Here is a 26,070-nt window from a genome sequence, read left to right as displayed (position 1 = left end):
GCTTTCATGGAACAGAACACCATCACCCTATCTCCTTGTGACTGAACTGAGCACCTATTAGAGATAAACTGCTGTACTTTCTGTACTGTACTGTATTTCCCTGTTACTGTGCTCTGGCATCATACCACTCCCATGTATCAGCTGTGACTTTGATATGTTATGTTATCCAAGTAAACTGGGATATATACAATGTTTTAAATTCCAATTACAGTCAATATTCCTAATTTATTTTTTTATCCATAAATCAGTTCTTCAGATTTTCCAGTTTTGTTCACAATTTCTTATGTGAATTTTCTTTTTCAGTTGGATGACAAGATCGATAAACAGTATACTGACGTTTATACTCGGGTGAGTAAATTTTTCTTATAAGTGAGAGAATGCTGCCTAAGATGCTCAGGACAACAATTTTAATATTAAATATGCATATATATTGAAAATTGTGTATATTTTGTTTGTAATACCTATATTAATTATGGTTTTGGAGCTGCTGGTCTGTTTTATGGAGTCTAAGGGGAAGGGATTTGGCTCATATCTTTTCAGTTGTAGTTCAAGCTGCTGCTGTTTTCCTAGGAAGAGAGGGTACATTCTTCGCTGCTGTGAGGTACAAGGAAATAAGCAACTTTGCTTTTCAGCAGCTCCAAAACTATTTCACAGGTCAGCGATGATTATGAATCTTGGGCAAAGCAGTTTAAATGTTTGTTCAGCATCTGTGATGAAAAGTTTAAAATCTGAAATTGATCCAAATGTCACTGCAATTGTGAATAAATCATTCATGGAGGGAAATATTCGTGATATTATGAAATGTGCAGCGGTGAGATCAATTTTTTTAAAAATGCAAAATTTGATCCGACTGTAGTAGACAATTTTAGACCAGTATCATCTTTGCCTTTTTTGACTAAAGCGTTATAAAAATTAGCGTTATTACAGATTCAGAAATTTGTGGATGAGGTTTGCTTGATCAATATCAATTTGGTTTTAAACGTATTACAGAAACTTTGTTATTGCCTGTGGGGAGGGAGGTATGGGGTTCTTGTTAGTTTATACACACAAAACTGTTCTGACTCATTTGATTGTTTGTTTGAAAAGCGTTGGTTATTGTTCAGGACCATACCCTCTTGCTGGATCCCTCTGCCTTAGGTACACTTGAAGGGCCTGATTCTATAAACTGTGCTTAACTGCACCTAATGTTTAGATGTTTAGATGCCGGTCTGCACGGTTGTTAATTAACTGCTAGGCATCCTTTATAGAATCACACCTAGTGGCACCTAAGTAGACTTAAGTGTTGCTAGGCATCCTAGAGATAGGCACCTGTATATTAGCAGTGACAGAGAATTTAGAATATTCCACCAAAAAGGAGTTATTCCATGTCCTCATTTATATCATCAATAGCAAGAAATCCATTTCAGTCCCATCTCAGTTGGCTTTCCAGCCAATACCTGAGATAAGGTTTTGAATAGAGCTTAGATAGGTACAATCGGTATTTCACTATTCACTTTGAAGAGCCTTTCTGCCTGAGAGAGGCTAAGGGGCTCATTTAACCCCCCCCCCAAAAAAAAAACCCAAAAAACACCACATTAAAAAAACAGCTTAAAGTGGCACTTGGATGTCTTACTAACCAAAACGTCCAACTAGTCAATTTCAAAACTGATTTTCTAGATGTCTTGCTAGACTTATTGTCTGCAGTGCGTCCAGAGTTCAAGGGGGTGTACTGGAGGCGTGTTATGGGCGGTCTTTGGGCATGCTTAACACTTGGACATCTTGTACCAATAATCAAACATTTGCCAAGACATCAGGAGGCCATTTAGACATAAGGAGCTAGGCCTGTTTTAAAAGCAAATAAGGGCCAAAAAAGTACCCAAACTGACCAGGTGACCATTAGAGGGATTAAGGCATGGCCACCTCACACTGCCCTAGTAGTCACTGACTCCCTCCCACCCACCAAAGATCTGAATGAAACAGTACATACCTGCGTGTATATGCAAATGGATTGTTTTGGACATGTTTCGTTTGGATGTCCTATTCAAAAATGATTATAAAAAATAAAAAAAAGAAAGAGGTCTAGCAGGTCATTTAAAAGATAAAAAATAAAATGTCTTGTGGTTTTGAAAATGGACATTTTCTCTACTGGATTTTTAGACGTCTTTCCCAAAAATGCCTCTCTGTGATACTAAACGATCTTGGCTACTTATATGGAATGGATATAGAACCTTGAGAAATTCCCATATCATCATAGGAGGAGAGAAGCATTCTCACTAATTTGCTGGTTGAAATCTCCTGATTAGAAAGAATTACAGTCACTGCAGTGTGGTCCCTTCTAGACCTAGATCCAAACACCACCTAAGCAGGATCATATCTAAAAGATCTACAGAGATCTAAAAGAACTAGCAATGCCCCTCTACCAGTGTTCATAATATCTTACCTCATTTGCTAAATTTAGCAACATTATTTTGGTGCTGGAGCCCACTGTAAACCCAAAATGAGGATCCAGTCTCTTGTGCCATCAAGGAAAACCTGAGATGAGTCTTTCAATCAGTTGTTGCAATGTAGGAAGATTGGAAACTTGATTATAACTAATATAGCAGCCCAAGTTCATGGAGAGCTTAATAATACTGCATATGTTCGTTAGATAATAGTGGTGTTAGGTGTCCTGGGAATTGTCTTTCCCTTGATGAAGTGTTAAGTTTATATCAACTGCTATTTTAACTGTTGAGCAATGGATGAGTGAATTCAAACTGAAACTTAATGCTGACAAAACAAAATTTTTCTTTGCCACTCTAACTTTGAAGAATATTGACATGAATTTAAATATAAATGGAGTACCGTATTTTCACGCATATAACGCGCGCGTTATACACGATTTTACAAACCGAGTATAACCATGCGCGTTATATGTGTGAGCGCGTTATACAAATTTTTTTTTTCAGTGCGATCCGGCATCCCCCCTGCGAACCGGCATCCTCCCCCCCCGCTCTCGTCACCCCCCCTCCCTCAATATCCTACATCCCCCCCAGCACCGCAAAGACATCGGTCGCTTACCCGATTGGGCACTGGCACCAGCACCAGTGCACAGGACGTGCCAGTGCTCGAAGATCCTCCCTCGTTGGGCTGGGCTGGGCTGGGCGGTGCAAGGGAGATCCTCCCTCTTCCCTGTGCCGGGCTGGACTGGGCTTTGAGCATTTGCGCATGCTCAAAGCCTTCTGGTCTCGCTCTCTCCGAGATTCTCAGATTCAGAATCTCGGAGAGAGCGAGACCAGAAGGCTTTGAGCATGCGCAAATGCTCAAAGCCCAGTCCAGTGCATTGGTGCTGGTGCCGGTGCCCAATCGGGTAAGCGACCGATGTCTTTGCAGTGCTGGGGGGGATGTAGGATCGCGGGGGAGGGGGGGTGACGCGAGCGGGGGGGGGGAGGAGGATGCCGGTTCGCAGGCCAGAAGAGGGAGTAAGCGGGAGTGGCGGGAGGAGGTTATAGCAGCATGCACGGTATACGCATGTGCGTGCTATATAAAAATTTTTTTACACAAATGGTTTGGACCCGCGCGCTATACGCGTATGCGTGTTATACACGTATGCACGTTATATGTGTGAAAATACGGTAATTTATCCGGTGAATTCCATTATTAAAATTCTAGGTATATATATTTGGATCAAAATTTGACTAAGAGCGCAAACCGATGCTTTGGTCTGAAAGAGTTTTTCTTTATGCTGTAGAAACTGTGAACAGTAAGACCATACTTTGATACCTCTTCTTGTAGACTATTGGTCAATTAGTTTTCAGCATTTTGGACTATTGCAACATAGTCCATCTTGCAGGCAATCAAAAATATCTACGCAGGTTATGCATTATTCAGAACACCACCATTCGATTTGTTTTTAATCTCAAAAAAAGACAGACCACATTACAACTTATTTCTGTAAATTACATTGGCTTCCAGTTGAAGCTATAGTCTTATTCATATTTGGTTGTATATGTTATAAAGTGCTGCATGGTTTAGTACCTAGTTATTTAGCAGACCACTTTATACTCAATTTACAGCATAAACCTGTTCTATTTGTTTTTCCACCTGTTAAAGGTTGCAATGTTTCTGTTTCTTATACAAAAGACATTTCCAAAGGCTACTGTCATTTCAGACGGCATCATGGGATAAAGCTTTTAGTCATCTAATTATTTCTTCTTCTTCTTCTTATCAACATAATAACATATTTGCAACACCCACAAAAGAGTATACATGCCAATAGAACTGGGACAGATGGTTCTTTAGTCACTGCCAGTGTTTTGGCTCTTGGCCTGCATCAGGGGTTTCTTAAGATGTCTGTCATATAAATTCTTTACCAGAGTAGTCCCAATGTTAAATTAGACTGTTTACCACGATTTGCACTCAACAAATGCTTTGCTAAATTTTTAGATGTTTAATGTTTTGTATTTCACCGAGATTGTCCAGTTTCTTTTCTTGTTTTGTTAACCGCATAAAATGTTGCGGTTTTGCGGTATATAAATAAATTTGTTATGTTAACTCTTTTTCAGAGTCAGCTCTTTACTAGCTCCTCTGTAAATTAAGTCCCTGAAAGGATATAGGTCCAAGAAACATTTATATAGCTTGCGTATGGTGTGGAGAAAAAACAGGACCCCCCATAACATCCTACTGCAGCAGAAACCTCTACCTGAAATTAAGACATTTCAGAGTATGTATATATTCAAATATAAACCTAGATTTTGGGGCTTAAAAATGGGGGTTTTGGTTTATACTCAAGTCACTACTACTTATTTCTATAGTACTGCTAGATGTACGCAGCGCTGTACATTAAATATGAAAGAGACAATCTCTGCTCAATAGAGTTTACAATCTAATACAGACAAACCGGGCAAATAAGAGTTAGGGAATCACTCAAAAGGAAATGATAAAATAGATATGGCCCTTTTGCAGGCCTTTCCCTGGGTCTACCTTAAGCCTTGCTTGTCCAGTGGTGAGCCAGGTCAAGAGTTACGTATCCTCCTTATGTTCATGCCCCATGCAGCCTCATTACTCACAGTAACCTCATGAGACTGATGTGAGTTTGGTTTATATTCGAGTCAACCTTTTGGGGGGGGGAAAAAAGGTTATTTTGGTTTATATTTGGATGGATTTATATTCGAGTATATACAGTACTTTATTTTTCTACAGGATAGAGCTCCTGCACATTGAGCTTGTAAAACAGTTGTGCTCTTAATTAATGACATCCCAGAATGTATTGAACCAACAGCTCAGTGGCATTGAAGACTTCATAAATGTGTTAAGGTTGAAGAAGGACACTTCGAACGCAAATTATGAATTAACCTAAAAAACAAAGACATTATACTTATGTATTTTCAAAGGTCATACGAAATGTTTAAATATTTACAATTTATTTAACACTATGTAAGAGGTCCTGATTTTTCCAGACACCATGTATAAGATCAGCATCCAGAACCTTCTCTTTAGAAAGCAATTAGATAGTTCTATTTTGTGCAGCTTTTGGCTAGTCCAGCAGAATATTTGATATTTACATAGCAAATTAAATACTGTATTTTTTTGTTGTTGTTGAAAAAAGTTTTCATTTTATTAAAATCAGGTTCACTTAACTTATCACCTCTAGGCAGTAATCTTTTGATCCGTACGCTGTTACCTGTTTAATTTTTGGTTTTAAAGTCCTCCTTACATTTGCTGTATTGCACGGACTGTGACTTGACATGGGATACAAATCTATTAAATCTAGAGTGTACACCCCACCCTGAGCCGCTCTACCTACCTGCACACCTCACAGATACTCACTAGGATGCATATATAGTCATGTGAAAAAATTAGGACACCCCATGAAATATTGAGTTATTTCTTAATAAATGTTCACATATCAAAGTCAAATCTTTTTTTTATTTATCTCTGGAAAAGAAAGTGATGTAATTGCAGTTAAACAACAAACATTTTCCTTGATTTTACTCAAGTAACAAAAGATATCATTAAAAAATGTGTATTCTAACTGAGGAATAAATTAGGACACACCCACATATCCTCCCATTTAAACTGGCTCAAATCACACACAGATGTATCACAACAGGGGTACATGATTAGAACATCGTTACTCAGCATTTTTGAAGGAGGTCTGCCTTACTTAAACCTCAGACATTTAGTTTGGTGTGCTCATGACTGCTGCGGTGAGAGTGAACACCATGGTGAGATCAAAAGAGCTGTCTGAGGCCATCAGAAAGAAGATTGTAGCATCTTATAAGTCTGGCAAGGGATTTAAAAAGATCTCAAAAGAAATTCACATTAGCCATTCCATGGTCTGAAAAATAGTGTACAAGTGGAGGACTTTCCAAACAACTACCAACATGCCCAGGTCTCGCCGTCCAGGCAAGTTGACCCCCCAGAGCAGACCGCAAGATGCTAAAAGAAGTCTTCAAAAACCCTAAAATGTCATCACGGGACTTATAGCACGCTCTTGCTACAGTTGATATGAAAGTTCATGCCTCTACAATCAGAGAGACTGCACAAATTTAACTTGCATGAGAGGTGTGCAAGGAGGAAACATTTGCTCTCTAAGAGAAACATCAAGGCCAGAGAGAATGTAAACAAACACCAGGACTTCTGGAATAGTGTTCTATGGACATATGAGTCTAAAATTGAATTATTTGGACACCAAAAAAGAAGACATGTTTAGAGTACATCAAATATAGCATTCCAGGAAAAGAACCTCATACCAACTGTGAAGCATGGAGGTGGAAGTGTCATGGTTTGAGGATGCTTTGCAGCTGCAGCACCTGGCCAGCTCACAATCATAGAATCCACCATGAATTCTGCTGTGTATCAGAGGGTGCTTGAGGAATATGTGAGACCATCTGTAAAAAAAATTAGTGGAAGCGAACTGGACCCTGCAACATGACAATGGCCCAAAAACACACCAGTAAATCCACCAAGGACAGGCTGAAAACTAAGAAATGGAGAGTCCTGGAGTAGCCTAGTGAAAATCCTGATCTTAATCCCATTGAGATGCTGTGGGGTGAGTTGAAATGGGCTGTACATGCAAGAAACCCCTCAAACATCTCACAGCTGAAAAAATTCTGCATTGAGGAGTGGGCCAAACTTTCCTTAGACCGATGTCAGAGACTGGTAGATGGCTACAGGAAGAATCTCACTGCAGTTATTTTAGCCAAAGGGGGTAACACTAGCTAATAGGGTGCAGGGTGTCCTAATTTATTCCTCAGTTAGAATTCACATTTTTGTGGATATCTTTTGTTTCTAGAGGTAAATCAAGGAAAATGTTTGTTGTTTACCTGCAATTACATCACTTTCTTTTCCAGAGATGAATAAAAACAGATTTGACATCGATATGTGAACATAAGAACATAAGCAATGCCTCCGCTGGGTCAGACCTGGGGTCCATCGAGCCCAGCAGCCCGCCTGTCCAGTCCAGGACCTGTGCAGTAATCCTCTATATATACCCTTCTATCCCCTTTTTCAGCAGGAAATTGTCCAATCCTTTCTTAAACCCTAGTACCGTACTCTGCCTTGTTACATTCTCTGGAAGCGCATTCCAGGTGTCCACCACACATTGGGTAAAGAAGAAATTCCTAGCATTCGTTTTGAATCTGTCCCCTTTCAACTTTTCTGAATGCCCTCTTGTTCTTTTATTTTTTGAAAGTTTGAAGAATCTGTCCCTCTCTACTCTCTCTATGCCCTTCATGATCTTGTAAGTCTCTATCATATCCCCTCTAAGTCTCCTCTTCTCCAGGGAAAAGAGACCCAGTTTCTCCAATCTCTCAGCGTATGAAAGGTTTTCCATCCCTTTAATCATACATGTCGCTTTCCTCTGAATTCTCTCAAGTAACGCCATATCCTTCTTAAGGTACGGCGACCAGTATTGGACACAGTACTCAAGATGCGGACGCACCATCGCCCGATACAACGGCAGGATAACTTCTTTCGTTCTGGTTGTAATACCCTTCTTGATTAAACCTAGCATTCTATTTGTTCTCTTAGCAGCCGCTGCGCACTGTGCCATCGGCTTCATTGTCATGTCCACCATTACCCCCAAGTCCCTGTCTTGGGTACTCTCATTCAATAACATCCCTCCCATCGTATAATTGTACCTCGTTTTTCTGCTTCCCACATGCAATACTTTACACTTCTCAACGTTAAACTTCATCTGCCATCTTGTTGCCCATTCCCCTAGTTTGTCCAAATCCCTTTGCAATTCTTCGCAGTCCTCCTTTGTCCGAGCTCCACTAAATAGTTTGGTGTCGTCTGCAAATTTTATTATCTCACACTTAGTCCTTGTTTCTAGATCATTTATGAATATATTAAATAGCAGCGGCCCGAGCACCGAGCCCTGCGGAACACCACTCGTGACCTTCCTCCAGTCCGAGTAGTGGCCCTTCACCCCTACCCTCTGTTTCCTACCCTCTAACCAGTTTCTGATCCATCTATGTACGTCTCTGTCCACCCCATGGTTCTTCAGTTTCATGAGGCACCTTGTCAAAGGCTTTCTGGAAATCTAGGTATATGATGTCTATGGGGTCTCCTCTGTTTGTTAATTCCCTCGAAGAAGTGCAATAAGTTAGTCAGGCACGATCTCCCCCTGCAGAAACCATGTTGGCTGGTTAGCAGAAGTTCGTTTTTTTCAAAATGTTCATCGATGTTTTCTTTTATCAGTGCTTCCGCCATTTTCCCCGGAACCGAGGTCAGACTCACCGGTCTGTAGTTTCCTGGGTCCCCTCTTGATCCCTTTTTAAAGATGGGCGTAACGTTGGCTATCTTCCAGTCCTCCGGGATTACGCCTGTTTTCAGGGATAGGTTGCAAATTTGCTGCAGTAGTTCTGCTATTTCCTCCTTTAGTTCCTTCAGAACCCTTGGATGGATTCCGTCCGGACCTGGGGATTTGTCAGTTTTTAGTTTTTCTATCTGCCTGCGCACATCTTCAAGGCTCACTTCCATGGATGTTAACTTTTGTGCTTGATTTCCATTGAAGATTTGCTCAGGTTCCGGTATGTTGGTTGTGTCTTCGCTTGTAAATACAGATGAAAAGAACATGTTGAGTCTTTCTGCGACCTCTTTCTCCTCCTTCACCACTCCCTTCCTGTCTCCGTCGTCCAGTGGTCCCACCTCCTCCCTAGCCGGCTGCTTCCCTTTAACATATCTAAAGAACGGTTTGAAATTTCGTGCTTCCCTGGCTAGTCTCTCTTCATACTCTCTTTTGGCTTTTCGAACCACACGGTGACATTCTTTTTGATACTTCCTGTGCTCTTTCCAGTTTCCCTCAGTTTTGTCCTTTTTCCATTTTCTGAATTAATTTTTCTTATTGCCTATCGCTTCCTTCACTATTTTAGTTATCCACGCCGGGTCTTTTGTTCGACTCTTTTTGCACCCTTTTCTGAATCTGGGGATATACAGATTTTGTGCCTCACTCACCATGTCCTTGAAAAAAGACCAGTCATGTTCTACCGTTTGCCATTTTTTTGAAGTGTTCCTAAGTTTCTTCTTTACCATTCCCCTCATTGCTTCGTAGTTTCCTTTCCTGAAGTTAAAAGTTGTCGCTATGGTTCTCTTTCCTCAACCTTGAACTTGATCATATTATGATCGCTGTTTCCCAACGGTCCCAATACTTCCACTTCCTTTGCAGGTCCCCTTAGTCCATTTAGGATTAGATCCAGAGTGGCATTTCCTCTCTTCGGTTCTCTAACAAGCTGCTCCATGAAGCAATCTTGTATAGCCTCCAGGAATTCTGTCTCCCTAGTGAACAATTTTTAACAAAGAACTGAATATTTCATGGGGGTGTCCTAATTTTTTCACATGATTGTAAATACAAATATTTAAACAATCTATAATCTGTTATGTGCTCCATAGATATTTCAATGTGTTTCAGCTTGTGTAGTTATAAATACATCTTTCAGATCTTAGAACTCAACACACTAAAATGAAAGAAAAGAAATAGTTATTAGTCTGAGTAGTAGCTTGAATAAATAGTATTTCAATATCTCTACCTAAGAAACACTTTGCACAGATTGTCTCACTCAGCTCTTCTCCGAAATACACATAATTTTGGTTTCAAAGAAGGAAAGAATTCTTAATCAAGGGCATGCAAACCACGAACTGGTGGTAAATGGTGTAATTCTCCAACTTGTACCATTAATTGGATATTATAACTGTGTCAAAATAATGCTGAAATGACCCCTGCTAAGGCGTGGTATTCATACTCTACTTTCTTCATCATCACTGTGCAAAGTACTTATTGAAACTGAGAAAGGTTTCTCTGCATGGTCATTTTAACACTTAAGAAGTCATTCAAATATTCAGTATTTGATAATTCTGTAGCAAGGACATAAGAGGTAAATTACCTCTGGTCACAAGCTGCTTGCAGAAGGATGTTAATCACATTTTTCAGCTCTTATTCCTTTACCAATGGTGTATAGTGCCCTCTTCAGTTTTTCCTTTTGCAAAAGAGCTCAGAAGTGTTCTGCTATGTTCAGTTTTATTATTTTCTAGTAATTTTTTAAAACCGTTTCATGAGGCTTCAGTGCCTAGAGATCCTCAATTTTGGGTAGCTCTATCTAGCAAAGAATGCAGATTCCACATGGGCGGTCTGCAGCATACAGGGCAACCCCCGGGTGTACCTGCTGAACCAGCCTGCTTTGTGCATTTTGGAAGCAAGGGGATCATTTCCCTGGAAGCGAGCTTGTCTTCTGATTTATCAGAGACTTGAGTGCAAGCTTTTGGGTCCCTTTGGGCTTCAGGAAGTCGACTGCAATTTTTCACTCCTCCCGTTGCAGCACAAGGATCCATAGGGGCTTCTGTCACAGTCAGTATCAGTTTGACTGGTAGCCCGAAGATATCCAGTTATGGATCCATTCTAGAAGGATTTGAGACAGAAAATCTCCCTTCAGCTGGGCTGCAGGAAAGCTGATACAGGCAAGCACCAGCACAACAGAGTGTGTACAGCTTATTGTTCCCTATGGGGAAAATTGGGCGGGAATCAAAAGAATTTCTAAGGCCAGAGATAGGGTTCTCCACTTCCAAAACCCCTTTTCTTGAATTTTTAAAACTTCATGAGAGCCTCCATGAGCTGTTTTTGGTGCAAATTCACTGGTGGCAGCCTTGTTAGATTTTAAAGATCTTTTTTTTCTAAAGTCTCCATCTGCCTCAAAACTCCTCAATTTAGCTCAAAATCAACTGAGATGGACTCCTCAGGCTGTTCTGGCCTCATATCATGCCAGTTTTGTGCTGGATAGTCAGCCGAGGAGCATCCCTGTGCTGTGTGCGTGAAGGAGGAGCCTTGGGTATAGCCTCCTCTGAGTCATCTTAAAGATTTTTGTAAGCGATATTGCTGAAGGGCTATCGGGTAAGATTTGTTTCTTTACAGATGATACCAAAATCTGCAATAGAGTAGACACCCCGAATGGTGTAAATAACATGAAGAAAGATCTAGCGAAGTTTGAAGAATAGTCTGAAATTTGGCAGCTAAAATTTAATGCAAAGAAATGCAAGGTCATGCATTTGGCTGTAAAAACCTGAAGGAACGGTACAGTTTAGGTGGTGAAGAACTTATGTGCACGACAGAAGAGCAGGAGTTGGGTGTGATTGTATGTGATGATCATAAGGTAGTTAAAAAGGTGATGGCGAAAGCTAGAAGGATGCTAGAGTGCATAGGAAGAGGTATGGCCAGTAGGAAAAAGGAGGTATTGATGACTCTGGTGAGACCTCATTTAGAATATTGTCTGCAATTCTGGAGGCTGCACCTTCAAAAAGATATAAAAAGGATGGAGTCTGTCCAGAGGAAGGCTACTAAAAAGGTGCTTGGTCTTTGTCTTAAGGCGTATGGGGACAGACTTAAAGATCTCAATCTGTATACTTTAGAGCAGGGGTTCCCAAAATGTCGATCGCAAAGGCAACGCCGATAGATCGCAGAGCCAGTGTTCTCCCTAGCATCTTTAGCATCTTTTAGCCGGGCTCTTCACCCAGCTAATTTAAGTGAGCGCCCGGCTGTCTTGCTCAAATGACACACTTCTCCCTCAGCATCCTTCGGATTCCCCCATGACCACTGTCTCACCTTTTTTAAAGTTAATTATAGCAGCCTGCAGAGCAAACCAAGCAGACTGCTGTCAACCTCTGCAGCACGTTCCCTCTGCTGTGATCCCATCCCTGACGTCAGAGGAGGTGCAGGACCGCGGCAGAGGGAACGTGCTGCAGAGGTCGATGGCAGCCTGCTAGGTTTGCTCTGAAGGCTGCTGTAATTAACTTTAAACCTTGGTAATTAGGCCCAGAGGGAAGAGCGGAGGTGAGAACTGCCAGTTACAATCAAGAGTAGATGGATGATCCAGTCTGAGGTCCTGATAGTCACTGTGTGCGGGAAGCAGCGGAAGTAAGTCCCCCCATGTCGGGGTAAGGCTGTGCCCATTGCGAGAGCCCTGGTGGAATGGGGATTGCCTTAGAGATGCTGGATCAGGACAGGGAGGGGAGGGCGGCGGGGAGAGAGAGACAAAAGGACCTTGATGAGAGGCGTTAAAGCAGCCTTGAACCAAAAGGGAGGGGGAAGACAGGGCAGATGCTGGACTACTAGAGGGGTTAGAGAGGGGAAACACCCTGAACCGAGGAGAGAGAGATGCCAGGCCCTGGGGAGGGGAAAGACAAAGAAAGTGAGAAAAACAGAAAGACCTTGATCAAAGGTGGGAGGACTCAAAATGATAGCAGAAAGAGAGAGGAAGCAGAAGAGAGGGGGGCAGATGTTGGAGTGTGGGAGGTGCAGACAGAAGAGACAGAGGGGGAGAGATCCTGAGGAAGAACAGAGAAATCCAAGATCATAACAGAGGCGGGAGAGAAAGGGAGACATGTTGCCAATAGAGGTGGAAGAGAGAGAAAGAAAAGTTGGATTCCTGGAGAGACAGAGAGAGATGTTGGTTGGGGAATGGAACAAGGTCTGGAGGACAGAAGAGGTGCACTGATATATATAAATAAATATGGGGGTCTTTTACTAAGGTTAAATGCTAACGTGTCCCTAGAATATAATGGGCGCATACACACAAAATCGGCTAGTGCGCCTTAGTAAAAGTTTTTTGTTACTCTTTATTGAAATTTCCAAAAATAACAATTACAGCAAACAAAATATCCACAAGCTCAAAACACTCAACAGCATAGAACAAAAATAATACAGCAAATATCACATTTCACAGAAGCAAACTAAAACAAATTAAGACCCCCCCTCCCACTCTAGGGTGATCCTCCCCAGCGCAATATACCATATCCAGCAAAAGAAGCAAGAAAACAATAAGGGACAAAAAATGTATACATTCACAATACAACCGAGGGAGAACAAGTATCTTTTTAAGCAATGTAAGGGTCCCAAACCTTAGAAAATGCACAGTCATGAGCAGCACAAATGCTCAGACTACCTTTTTTCTTGCTCACCTAGACATCAATTTGCTAGTAACTGATCGATGGGAGTCTCCAGAAGGCTCAGCAAATACTGTGTCCAAACTTTACCCTTTAGCTCCAGAATTCCATCAACTGTTTAGTTATCCGAAGATGGATTCCACGGTGGCTCAAGTAACAAAGTATATCTCCCTTCCTAGCGAGGGAGGCGTGATGTTAAAGGATGCGTAGGACCACAAGATGGGTGTGGCTCTTAGGAGGCAATTTGAAGCGCTAGCTTTAGGGATCAAAGCTGCAGTGGAAGCCTCGTTTGTTGCATGTGCCTGCCACACCAGATTGTGGCAGAGTCCTGCAGCAGAGGAGGACGTATGCTCCCAGCTGGTGCTAGAGAGGGAAGATTATGTTTCAGATGCTCTCTCTCTGACATCATCAGAGTCATGAGCAAGGTTTTGCCATTTCCGCTCTTATGATGCTCTGGATCAGCTGATGGGTGGATGATTCAGCCTCCAAGTAAACTGCCTTTTAAAGGGCAAATGCTGTTTGGTAAGGGCTTAGATAACCTCATGGCTGTTTTGGTGGATCGCTGTCCTAAGTCTCTGCAAGACAGCAAACTTCACTGACCCGCTAGGAAGGTAGGGCCAATTTTCATTCCTCACGACATTCCCGCCAATATTACACAAGTGCCTCCGCTCAGAGATCTCATCAGGAATTCAGACAGATTTGGCAGCTCAAGATGCCAGCAACTCTTGGGGTATCGCGTCAGCCCAGCCTCCAAGAAGAAACAATGGCGCCAAGGCAACAGCCATACTCCTGCACATTGGCAAGAGGTTGCCTGTATTCTGAAGGGCATGGGAGCAAATTTCCTTGGACTTTTGTATGCTAGATCTTATTCAGGAGGGTCAAGAAATTGAGTTCTCTCACCCTCCTCCAGATCTGTTTGTGGATTCTCCAGCTGAACGGCCAGAAAAGGAGGCCAGGGACTGAACGATGGTGCAAGGGCTGCTAGACATTCAAGCCATAGAGCCAGTCCCTGAAGAAGAATCGGGGTCTGGCAGTTACTCCATGTACTTCATAGTGCCCAAAAAAAGCACCGAATACTGGAGACCAATTCTGGACCTGAAATCTGTAAATGCAGCCCTGAAAGTACTGCACTTCCACATGGAGACAGACCGGTCAGTAATTACAGCAGTAGCACTGAGCGAGTTCCTAGCCTCCCTAGATCTGATGGAGGTGTATATTCATATCCCCGTTTTCCTGGCCCACATGAGATATCTGAGCTTCAATGTCCTGTAAACGCATTTCCAGTTTGCGGCGCTACCCTTTGGGTCAGCAACGGCTCCGCGCACCTTCACCAAGGTGATGGTGGTTCGTCGCAGCTCACCGCTGCAGGATGGGAATACAGTTACACTCGTACTTGGATAATTGGCTGGTCAGAGCCCCGTCAAAGTCAGAGGGAAAGCAAGCAGTACTGCCAGTTGTGAATCTCCTACAGAATCTGTGCTGGATAGTCAAGTTCAAAAAGAGCCAGAACAGACCCAATGCTAGGAGTATTTGGGAGTCTGTTTTGACACAGCGAAGGGCCACTTCTTCCTTCCCGTGCCATGCAAACAAAAGCTCAGGAAGCAGATTGCAAAACTCCTAGATATGCAAAACCCCACTGCCTGCCATTACCTTCAGGTCTGGGCTCGATGGCAGCCACCCCAATCTTCTAGTAGTGTTAAACCTCAGAAATTCTATTATTCACTTCAGAAAAGTCCTCTTCAGACGATATATATAACATAATTTACAGTGCAATAGGTGTGTCATTCTGGACAAGCGGGTTATCTCCCCATGGCCACGAGCAGTACTTATCTACTGGAAAAGATATTATCAAGGTAAGACCATAATCTCTCTATATATTTTATATATTCTTTATGGTCTTACCTTGATAATTCATCTTTTCCAGTAGATAGGTGTCATTTTGCCATGTTGTGTCATGCTAGGTTAAATAGATATATAAATTATTTATTTATTTAGTTGGTTGGTTTTATATTTCAACCCACCAGAAGAGCTCAGAATAGGCTACAAGTTTACATACATAATAAAGCAAATTTATATGACGTGATTGTAAACATAGTATGGCAAAAGATTGTTGGACAAAAATGGTAAAATATAGTTAACAAAGCATGTTAAAACATATGACAAAACATGGCATGGTAGACATGAAACGGCAAACATAGCATGAGAAATCGTAGCATGGTAAACATAGTATGGTAAATAAAATGTATAGTACAGTGTAATATAATATGACAAGAATGATGTGTGTATATTGACACTATTCAGATTCTCTTCTCTGGATTCTTTCTTCTGTCATCCCTTCTCCAGCACTAGTCTTCAATCAGTTCATGTCATCACCTTTTTCTCAGCATTGCAGAGTCTGACTTTCTCACCTTTCATGGTTCCAGGACTTGAACCTTTTCTTAATGATAGTTCTCTTCTGCCTCCCTGTACTTCTGTGCGCATCCTGGGGGGGTGGTCTGAATTCTTCCCTCACCTTTAAACCTCAGCTAGATATGATTGCTTTGCTTTCTTCCAGCTACTCCACTAAAAATTTTAATCCTTACCCTAGTCATCTCTAGGAATTGACTATTGTAATTCCTTATACTATGGACTTCCTCCTTGTGTGTCTCAAACATCTTCAACTAATTCAATCCACAGCTGTTAAACTCTTGGCTGAACACACATCGTTTTGATCAAACTACTTCTTACTGATCACTCACTTTTGACTTCCAGGCTCTGCTTGTTTAAAATTCCCCCCCCCAATAAAATAAAATTCCAGTTCATTGTACCTTCTTTTGAGGCTCGCCTCCACATCTTCCTAATTTGATTATTCCTTGTTTATCTATAGAGAACCTCAGTTCTCTCAGACATTTCTCCTCCCTCCCTCATCTTGCCTTCCTCTGGACATTCCTCAACATTTTGCCTTTTTTTAATCTGGCTCCCTACTTAGCAAACTCTCTCTTTATCCTTGCCAGGAGCCATCCTTGTAATTCAAAGTCATCAAAGCCTAGCTGTTATCTTTTCTTTGCCCAAGCTCTTGGGGGGGGGGGCTGATGCCTACCCCCTATGTAAGCTATTCTCTCCTTTCTTGTTTCTCTCTTTCCTGCTTTCATCATAAATGTATCTTCTCTGACTTTTGTTTTTATTAAACAACACCCTGCTATCCTACAAGCTTTAAGGCAATGGCATAGCTATAGATGGGTGGCATCACACTCACTCCTCACTCTCTCCTTTTCCTCCACTGGTGGCTCGATATCTGTTCCTATCTCTGATCTTTCTCTGTGATTACTCCTGGTGAAATTCTGTGCAACTGCGCAGTGCAGAATTTGTGCAGAATACCCCAGGCATGCAAAATTACCTATGATCTGTGCAGAATTGACATTCCCTCTCTGCAGCCTGAGGCATCAGCACTCCCCTCTTTGCGGCCCAAGTCATCGGCACTCCCCTCTGTGTGGCCCAAATTGCTACTGGCACATCTTTGGGCAGCTTGCATAGGCTCTGCAGGCTTCCCTCTACTACGTTATTGCCCTTGATTATGTCACTTCTTCTTTCTTCATAGATAGGACTGCGGTAGAGGAAAGCAAAGCCGTGGCAGGTTTCTAATAATTAGAATCAGCATCACTGTGGTACGGTGGGGGAGAGAATGAGAAGTGCTGGCTGGGGAGGATGGGGAGAGTGACATGCTCAGAAGGATAGGGTGGAGAGAGGGTAAGAGATACTGGCTGGGGGGGGGGAACAGAGGTGAAAGAAATGCTGGCTGAGGGAAACATGGATGAAAAAGATGCTGATTTGGGAGAAACAGGTGTGGGAGATGCTGGCTCAGGGGGACAGGGATGAGAGAGATGCTGGCTCGGGAGAACAGGGGTGAGAGAGATGCTTGGGGGCGAACAGGTATCTGGGGGGAGGTTGTTCACAATGTAGCTTCATTTGTATAAATGCCGTCTCCAACTGCAGAGATGCAGAGAGAGTTTTCACTGCTCAATTTGATACCTTCTGCTAGAAGAAAGTCACTTAAGTGAGACAAAAATGAAGGCTGTTTGTTTTCTCTAATATAATTTAATGAAAATAATGAATTGTACTAAAATTCTAGATAACAATTAGCAAAAATATTGTTTAAATGTTGTCAAAAAAAACTTACAGAATTTGAAATTTTTTTTGCACAGAATTCCTCTAGGAATACCAGGTGTGTACTACAGAGGCATCCTTGACAGCTGCAGCAGTTCATTTTTACTGCCTGTACAGGCCCCACAGGCTTTCCTCTACTATGTCATGCTCTTTCTGACATCACTTCTTGTTTTTTCACTGGTACAACACAGCAGAGGGGAAGCCTGTGAGACTGGTGCTGGCATCAGAAATGAATCTCTGCAACTGCTAGGGATGCCTCTTAAGGTACACCAGGAAGGAACAGCAGTGAGAGAGAGTTCAAAGGGGAGGGGGAGTTCCTGTTCCATGGGCAGAGGATTGGAGAAGAGAAAGAGTGATATAGGATATGCATGGGGAAGGAGGCTATAGGGAATTTTTTAAAAATCTGTATTTTATATATCTATGAAGGGTGGGGGCATCTAAGTTAACAACAGGGCCACCCACAATACTAGGTCTAGCTATGCCACTATTTTAAGAGAAGTCTGTCAAATGCATCTGAATGAATGAACAAACATTCACTAATTCCAAAGACTAAATAGAATAAGTTCACCTTTCATTCTTCTTCAGCTTCAGTATTAATCTAAAAAAGTATAATATATTGATATTAATGAATGGCTAAACAACAAATTGACATTTTTTAATATGGAAAGCATGTATTTGATAACAGTAATATTTAATACATTGTGTGTGCTTTTTACCATAGTTCTAATCTTAGGTTATTGTTCCTTTTGGAAAACAGATAGAAACAGAGAACTCATGATGTTTAAATAAAAGCAAAATATAGGCAGACTTTAAAGGCTATAAGATCAATCTAATTTGTTCATTTTAGTTGCCTATGATTTTACTGTAGTTTCCTGATCTTTAGCAGAGACTGCTTCTTCCAATATGAATATCGTTCAGGGGTTTTTTTCTCTGTTCTTGTTAAAGTTTTCTGGGAAATGATACAATATAATATATAATATTTATATATATATATGTTATTTTTTTAAAAATTTAAAGCCATCTTCTCGAAATGCCGTATCAGGATTACCAGGAACTCCTCTTAGTGGCGGATCCTCAAGACGAGGGAGTGGGGATACAAATAGCTTGTTGGACCCAGATGCTTCTTTAAGTGAATTACGGGTAAGTTTTATTACCTCTGAATAGAATAGCATAACTGAACATTTCACTTTCACATTGAGGGGACCTGATGGCTTAAAGTATTGCCACAGGGTTGCAGAGCAGTTCTCCGCAATTTACTAGCTGCAAAGTGGCTGACATCCATGATGTGAAGATGAAGCAGCAGATATGATGAAAAACCTTTATTCTAGTGCAATATGTTTAGTGGTCCTGAATGTTAGGGTTTTGTATCTGAACCAGCAAGTCACTTGCAGCAAACTGTCAATCATGTTTTCCAGCTCCACCTCCTTCCCAGAGAGCTGCTCCGAAGTTGCTCCAAAGTGTTTTTGACTTGCTCTGCGATTTTATTTTTTTCAGGTATTTTTGCTCAGTTATCTTTGGAGGCTCAGGCCCAGATTCTCTAAAAGTGCGTCCCGATTGTAGGCAGCTGTAGGCGTCCTACAGCTGTCTAATCAGCCAATTGGGATGCACGTTTTTTAAAAAAAAATGCTCCCCAGGCAGGCCGCCTATATTGAAGGCGAGGTCCGCAAGACACCTAGGCCCTGATTCTGTATAGGACGCCCGGGAGAGGCGTCCTATTCAGAATCGGCCTAAACTAAACCCCGATTCTGTAACCGGCGTCCATGTTACAGACGCGGGTTAGAGAATCGGGTTAGATTAGACACGGCCCGCTACACTTATCTCGGCAAGGGATCTCTCTGCCGCTATAAGTATAGCGGGCCGTGGCCCCCTGACCGATCACTGGCAGGAGGGTGCCCAAACCCTCCTGCCCGAAGACGCACCCCCCTCCCCGACACTACCGACCACGCCCCCCCCCGACACTACCGATCGCCCCCCCCCCCGACATTACCGATCCCCCCCACCCCGACAATATCGATCGCTGGCAGGAAGGTGCCCAATCCCTCCTGCCCGAAGACGCACCCCCCCCCCCGGCGCTAACAACCCCCACTCCACCAAACCTGTTCTTACAGATGGGTCTTGCACGTCGAGCAAGCAGGCACGCCTCGTCGAAATGAGGCGGGCCCGCCCCTTCCCGGCCCATCCCGCCGAAGCCTAAGGCCTGATTGGCCCAGGCTCTAGAAGCCTGGACCAATCAGGCCTTAGGAATAGCGGGTCCGCCCATCCCTACTAAGTCTAAGGTCTGATTGGCCAATCAGGCCTTAGATTAAGTGGGGATGGGCGGACCCGCTATGCCTAAGGCCTGATTGGTCCAGGCTTCTAGAGCCTGGGCCAATCAGGCCTTAGGCTTCTGCGGGATGGGCCGGGAAGGGGCGGGCCCGCCTCATTTCGACGAGGCGTGCCTGCTTGCTCGACGTGCAAGACCCATCTGTAAGAACAGGTTTGGTGGAGTGGGGGTTGTTAGCGCCGGGGGGGTGCATCTTCGGGCAGGAGGGATTGGGGCACCCTCCTGCCAGCGACCGGTAATGTCGGGGGGGGGGCGGTCGGTAGTGTCAGGGGGGGGCGGTCGGTAGTGTCGGGGGGGTGCGTCTTCGGGCAGGAGGGTTTGGGCACCCTCCTGCCAGTGATCGGTCAGGGGCCACGGCCCGCTATACTTATAGCGGCAGAGAGATCCCTTGCCGCGATAAGTATAGCGGCTGCGTTTACTTACAATATAGACCAGCATTTTGCTGGCCTACATTTTTAAGCTTCTCATCTACTAGGGAGACGCGTAGGGCCGCCTAGGTTCAGCCTAAGGCCCGCCTAAGGCCCTTAGACGAGCTTAGGCATCTTGCGGGTCTCCCTAGGCTCCCGGAGGCGCCTTCAGGCCTGCCTGGGGAGCATTTTTTTTAAAAAAACGTGCATCCCGATTGGCTGATTAGACAGCTGTAGGACGCCTACAGCTGCCTAAAACCGGGACGCACTTTTAGAGAATCTGGGCCTCAGTGCCTAGAGGTTCCCACTTCGTGGGACCTTTGTATGGGAGAAGATGCAAACCCGCACCGCAGAAGTCTGCTGCTAAGCAGGATCAGCCGCTTGGGGACATCTAGCTAGCCAGTCTGCATGTATTTCTTTTGTTAGAGCTCAGTGGCCATCCCCTGAGTAACTGCTCGTATCCCTGATTCAAGAGCTTGAGCACAGGCTGTTTGTTCTCTCCTGGTGAATGACTGGCTGCTTGATTTCATACTGCTTAGTTCGTGCATAACTTCTTGTGGAGAGAATGCTGAATTTTAAAGAACAAAGATGGATCTACCAACTGGGGACGGTAGAACCAGAGGGCTTGAATACAGAAGTTGAATGGGGCTCTCTGATAGGTTGATTCTTCCTGGAAGAAATGTAAGAGGCGGGGGGAGTTGTTAATGAGATACACTTCAAACACACTTGCTAGAGGAGGACGCGGCCATCTTTAGAACTAAGTTTTGAGAGAAGATGGATTGATGCCAGCGGTTGTGGTAAAGAATTTAATTTTAAGTTACTAAAATAATAGTTAAAAGGCGAAGGCTTACATATGTTATGAATGGATTTTTTATAGATATGTATTGTTTTGTTTGTAATAGGGAGAATCTTTGAAAAAGCATTGGGTGAAACATGTCGGGTTTAGCCCTCCCAAGCCGAATAAAGTAAATTGAAGGTTGAAAGAAGTTATGCATGAACTAAGCAGTATGAAATCAAGCTAAGTTATTTGCTTTATTTATATTTCTATTTATTTATATATTTATAAGAAGTAAAATAAGCACGAAGCACTTTAACATACAATGGTATAAATATAGGGAATAGTGCAATGTAAGGCACATATGCACTTTCAAAAATAGTTTAAAAAGAAATAAAAAAACAATTGTTGTAAGGAGCCGATGAGGAAAATACCACTTAAAGCTTGCCGCGATGAAAGGATTTTGAGGCGGTGAGTGGTGGGGCTGAGGCTCATAAAATAGTTAAAAAATTGTGAAGAGCCCAGAACATTTAAAATATAAATACAGTCTTTATTTTCTGGGCAGAAGTTTGGATTATACACTGTTCATTTAATGTTTGTAAATTAAAACTGCCTTCATCTGCAGGAATTTTGCTTATAATATGTACTTGGGTGAAGATGCCTTGGAATAATATGGCTCAACTGGATTCTGGAGCTATGCTATTATGAAAATATTACATTATGCTATCAATCATTGTTCATTCAAACTAGTTTAAAGTTTTCAGTGAATCAGCACTTGAAATGAAATCTTCTCTTGACAACATTATAACTTTCCAGGCTATATGTTTTGGGTTTTCCAGATTGATGTAGTTGTGTTAGCATCATTGTTTTTCAATTGCAGATATAATTGTTTAACCATAGTTTTACAAAATGGTTCATTCCCTATGTCCTGCAGGATATCTATGATCTTAAGGACCAGATACAAGATGTAGAAGGGAGATACATGCAGGGACTTAAAGAATTAAAGGTATCAGGGCCCACTCTTTGCTCTCCACCCAAGCATGCTTGCTTTATGGGTAATGGTGGTCTTACCAGCTTCTCTAACTTATTGCGCAAAGCTTGACTAACCACACATTTCTGTCTTTGAAGCATGCACTTAACTTGCAATACCTTGTGTCTAGGATTGCTCAAATTATAATTGTTTTTATACACAATGTTAATCATGTACATGTCTCTTTTTCTTTCATGTACTTTATTTAGAATTTAATATTTAATTATTTGGACTTTTATTAATAAACTAATAAGAAATAAGCTATGGGGAAGAAGATAGCACAAAAAAGTAATCGGGATTTCTGTTTGTAAGTTTGCAGAATTATTTAAGAGTAGGAAATACCGTGAAATAATTTTTTCAAAATTTAGGTACATTGATTATATGGATTATGCAAATTTTCTCTCTATCAAAAATCAGGAAGAATTGGCCACTAAGAAGATTTTTCTATAAAGTTGTACGCCAGCTCTATAATGGGACAGCACAAGCCACCATTAGCACACCAAAAATATAATGCACCATCAGTTACATGTGTCATAGACATGGTCTGTTGGTGCACTAGTGCATGCAGCAAGGGCATGCAACTTACAGGATTCTTTAAGGTGTGCATTTCAGTTGGCACACCTGGTCTTGTTTCACCATTTGCAAACCACCAGTTACATCTTTATAGAATGGTGATTAAAGCACCATGGCACACATTAAGTGGTACAGTGATACATTACTGTGGGTATCAATTTATAGAATTGCCTTCTATATTTGTGACATGATTTGACATTGCCAAGACAAGGTAGCTCCCTATAGTTTTTTTTTTTCCAGTAAATTGAATTTGTGGCATGTGTGGCCATTTTTGTGACTTGGGCCCCACTTCACTGGTACCTCAGCTTCCTTTTTTCCTGTTCAGTGGACTGGACATATTGGTTAACTCTTACCCCTGTAAAATTTTAGAGGTTTTTTCCCCCTAACACATTTTCAAGTTTTATTACCTTCTTTGTTCCTTTTCAATTTTCTTTTAGTTAAAGTAAACATTGTCTCCACTCACAACCAAGAGCACTGCTCTGACTTGTGGAATGTCTCCCAAGAGCTCAGAGAAAGTGAAGAAATAGACTTGCACATTATCTGGCAGTAAAAACAGGGACATCAATGAAAAGGGAGATAGTTATCCACTTCTTGAAAAACTGCAGCTGTAAAAGTCAAGACCTTTTTCTATGAGGATAAGCAGGACACAATATTTCCACGCCCAGGAGGAACACTTTCCAGCATCTTCTAGAAGTGTTTGGAAGACCGCCCCCTGTATACATGCACACCTTCCCACCCCTTGCCACAGCACAGACGTAAACAGTTACTCTCCATCCATGGAATAGTGAGGACATGCTGTACTGTTCTCCCCTTAGCTCATGTTTAAGTTCAGTTTTCACTGCCGCCTTTATTATTTTTGCTTGTAAGTGCTGCACAGGCCAGCTTCCTCTTCATTTATTTTTTCTCTTTAGTTTCCTTCATTTTCTACAGCTCATTGGCCCCTTTAAGCCTGAGCATACTGGTCAGATCAAATTTTTTTATTTTTCATCCATTGAGTCGTTTGATTTCACTTGACTGCTTTCTCTGACACATTTTAAACACTCCCAGTTCTTTTAAGAAGTGTTCCCATGATGCCAGGACCATGTCACTTATTGACAGCCGTACTTAGTGCATGTAAAAAACGGGGCTGTTTAGTGCTGTTTCTTTTTATAAACTTTGTTGGTTGATATTAAAAAAAAAAGAAAAAAAGACCATTACAAATTGTGAGGAATAGCACACAAACATTTTTGCCACCGAAAAGTCCAATCCATCAACTTAGGCATCAATCACCATGGTTCCTGGAGCTGCATTGTACACTAGGGATGCATTGGCATCAAGGAGGTCTCAATTTGCCTTGACATCGAACATTGATAGGGCCCACCAGGGTGTAGCATCCTTGGACCCTATCCTGAGAACATGTAAGGTTTCGACATCATTCTCATCAGCACTGGGGGATACTGATGTTGGGCAGAGGCCCAGAAGCATCATCACTTCCCCACTTCAAAGCATAGTACCAGGGGCACCAGGGCATCAGCGTCACCAGTACTAGAGAAACATCTGCATCATGAGGGGTGTTGCCTCTCCAAGGATTCTGTTCTGGCATGCCAGCCTATACTGAGCTGGGACCACCTTTCCAATTTGACCCTGATGCATTCTGTGCACTTAATCATACCAACTGAGCATTCTGTCTTTACCAATGCCAACCCTCATGGAACAAATGTGAGCCATGCTCCAGGAGGAGCTGAGATGCTTTTTCTTGACTGACATGATGCAAAAGCATCCTAGGTGTTGATGTTGGCCTTATGCTATACCAGTTTATCCTGAAGGCCCTTGCTCTGCCTGTTGGTCATACACTGACACTCTTGCCTGGATGGGTGTTGAGGTCATTGCCATTTGAGATGATATCAGTATCCAGTTCCTCAGAGGATGAAGCTTCCTTGGGGTCTAGAACCCCTGCCCATTCCTCAGTGTACATGTCCAAAAAGGTCCAGGGCAGTTTGCATTGCGCACCAATGGGAAGTTCTTTTGAGATCTGCTAGATGTTGTGAGTAGCTTGAAACCTCACAAGTAACCTCTTTTTTTCCATTTGTTGATATCTGTTTTCTTCTCTGAGCTACAGCAGTTTTTTGTGAGTGTGTTTTCGTGATCGACTGTTTTTCATTATGTGTTTTTCATTCAGTGCTACAGCATGAAGTTCTGTTTTAAATTGGGTAAGACCACTACAGAAACTTATGAAATGTTGAAAATGTCTTATGGGGAACATGTCATGAGTCATGGAATGTGTTTTGAATGGTATTCATGCTTCAATAGTGGTTGTGAATCAGTGGAAGATGATTCATGAACTGGAAGGCCATCAACATCAACTGATGATGATCATGTTGATCAAGTGAGGGTTCTTGTGCATGTTATTCAGCAATTAACTGTTAGAGAATTGGCAGAGGAATGCAACATCTCTATTGGTTCATGCCACAACATTCTAACAGAGAAGTTGGGGATGTCTCACATTGCGGCAAAGTTTGTTCCATGGTTGATGACTGATGATCAGAAGAACAACTGCATTGTGATCTGTCAGAATCTTCTTGAGCAGGCAAATGAAGACAAAATATTTCTTGATAAAATGATAACTGGTGATGAGACATGGGTCTATGGTTATGATGTAGAAACCAAAGCTCAATTGTCTCAATGGAGAACCAAACATCTCCAGGACCAAAAAAAGTTCAAGTTCGATCGAATGTCAGTGATGTTAACAGTGGTATTTTTTACAGTCACAGTGTTGTTCACTATGAATTTCTGCCACAAGGACAAACTGTCAACCAAAATTAATATCTGAAAGTGTTGAAATTACTCTGAGAGAATCAGGAGGAAGCTGCCCAAACTTTGGAGGGAGCCGTCGTGGTTCCTGCATCACAACAATGTGCCCGCCCACACCGCAATAAAAATTTGTGAATTTTGCACAAAAAATGCGATGACATTTCTTCTCTAGCCACCTTACTCTCCTGACTTGGCCCCTGCTGATTTCTTGTTTCCTAAACTTAAATCCACGCTGAAAGGAAAGCAATTCGACACCATTGAAGACATAAAGCAAAATTTGACGCAGCAAACTTTTGACAATTCCTGAAGATGCATTAAAGGACTGTTTCCAGAAGTGAAAATGATATTGGGAAACGTGTATATGTAGGGAAGAGGAGTACTTTGAAGGGGACCCAATGGAATAAGTTGTAAGATTGTTTAATAAATTTTTTTATAAAATCAGTCCTGGAAATTTTTGAACAGACCTCCTAATTCCATTACACCGAGGATTACTAACCCAAGTCTAATTTGGCATTCTGAATTGGGGCCATAGGTTCTCGGAGAGTCTCTAGGCTTTCCTTCAATCACTCCCCCTGAGGGGCTCTCCTTTACTAGATTTGACCAAGAGATGGCTCAGTCCATTCCATTTAAGTTGGAT

General features: G+C 42.2%; 1 protein-coding gene across 19 annotated transcripts in view; it reads left to right on the top strand.

Annotated features, from left to right (window-relative positions):
* LRRFIP2 (LRR binding FLII interacting protein 2) overlaps positions 1–26,070 on the top strand; it is a 231,529-nt gene that overhangs the window by 122,682 nt on the left and 82,777 nt on the right. For all 19 annotated transcript variants that reach the window (XM_033930537.1, XM_033930552.1, XM_033930533.1 and 16 more), the window contains 3 exons: positions 304–348; positions 18,553–18,675; positions 21,975–22,046. In XM_033930537.1, the coding sequence (XP_033786428.1) occupies positions 304–348; positions 18,553–18,675; positions 21,975–22,046 (240 nt within the window). The remainder of the gene's footprint in view (positions 1–303; positions 349–18,552; positions 18,676–21,974; positions 22,047–26,070) is intronic.

This window comes from Geotrypetes seraphini, chromosome 2 (assembly GCF_902459505.1).
Source record: "Geotrypetes seraphini chromosome 2, aGeoSer1.1, whole genome shotgun sequence".
Lineage (NCBI taxonomy): Eukaryota > Metazoa > Chordata > Amphibia > Gymnophiona > Dermophiidae > Geotrypetes > Geotrypetes seraphini.
This window is presented reverse-complemented; position numbering and strand designations above follow the sequence as displayed.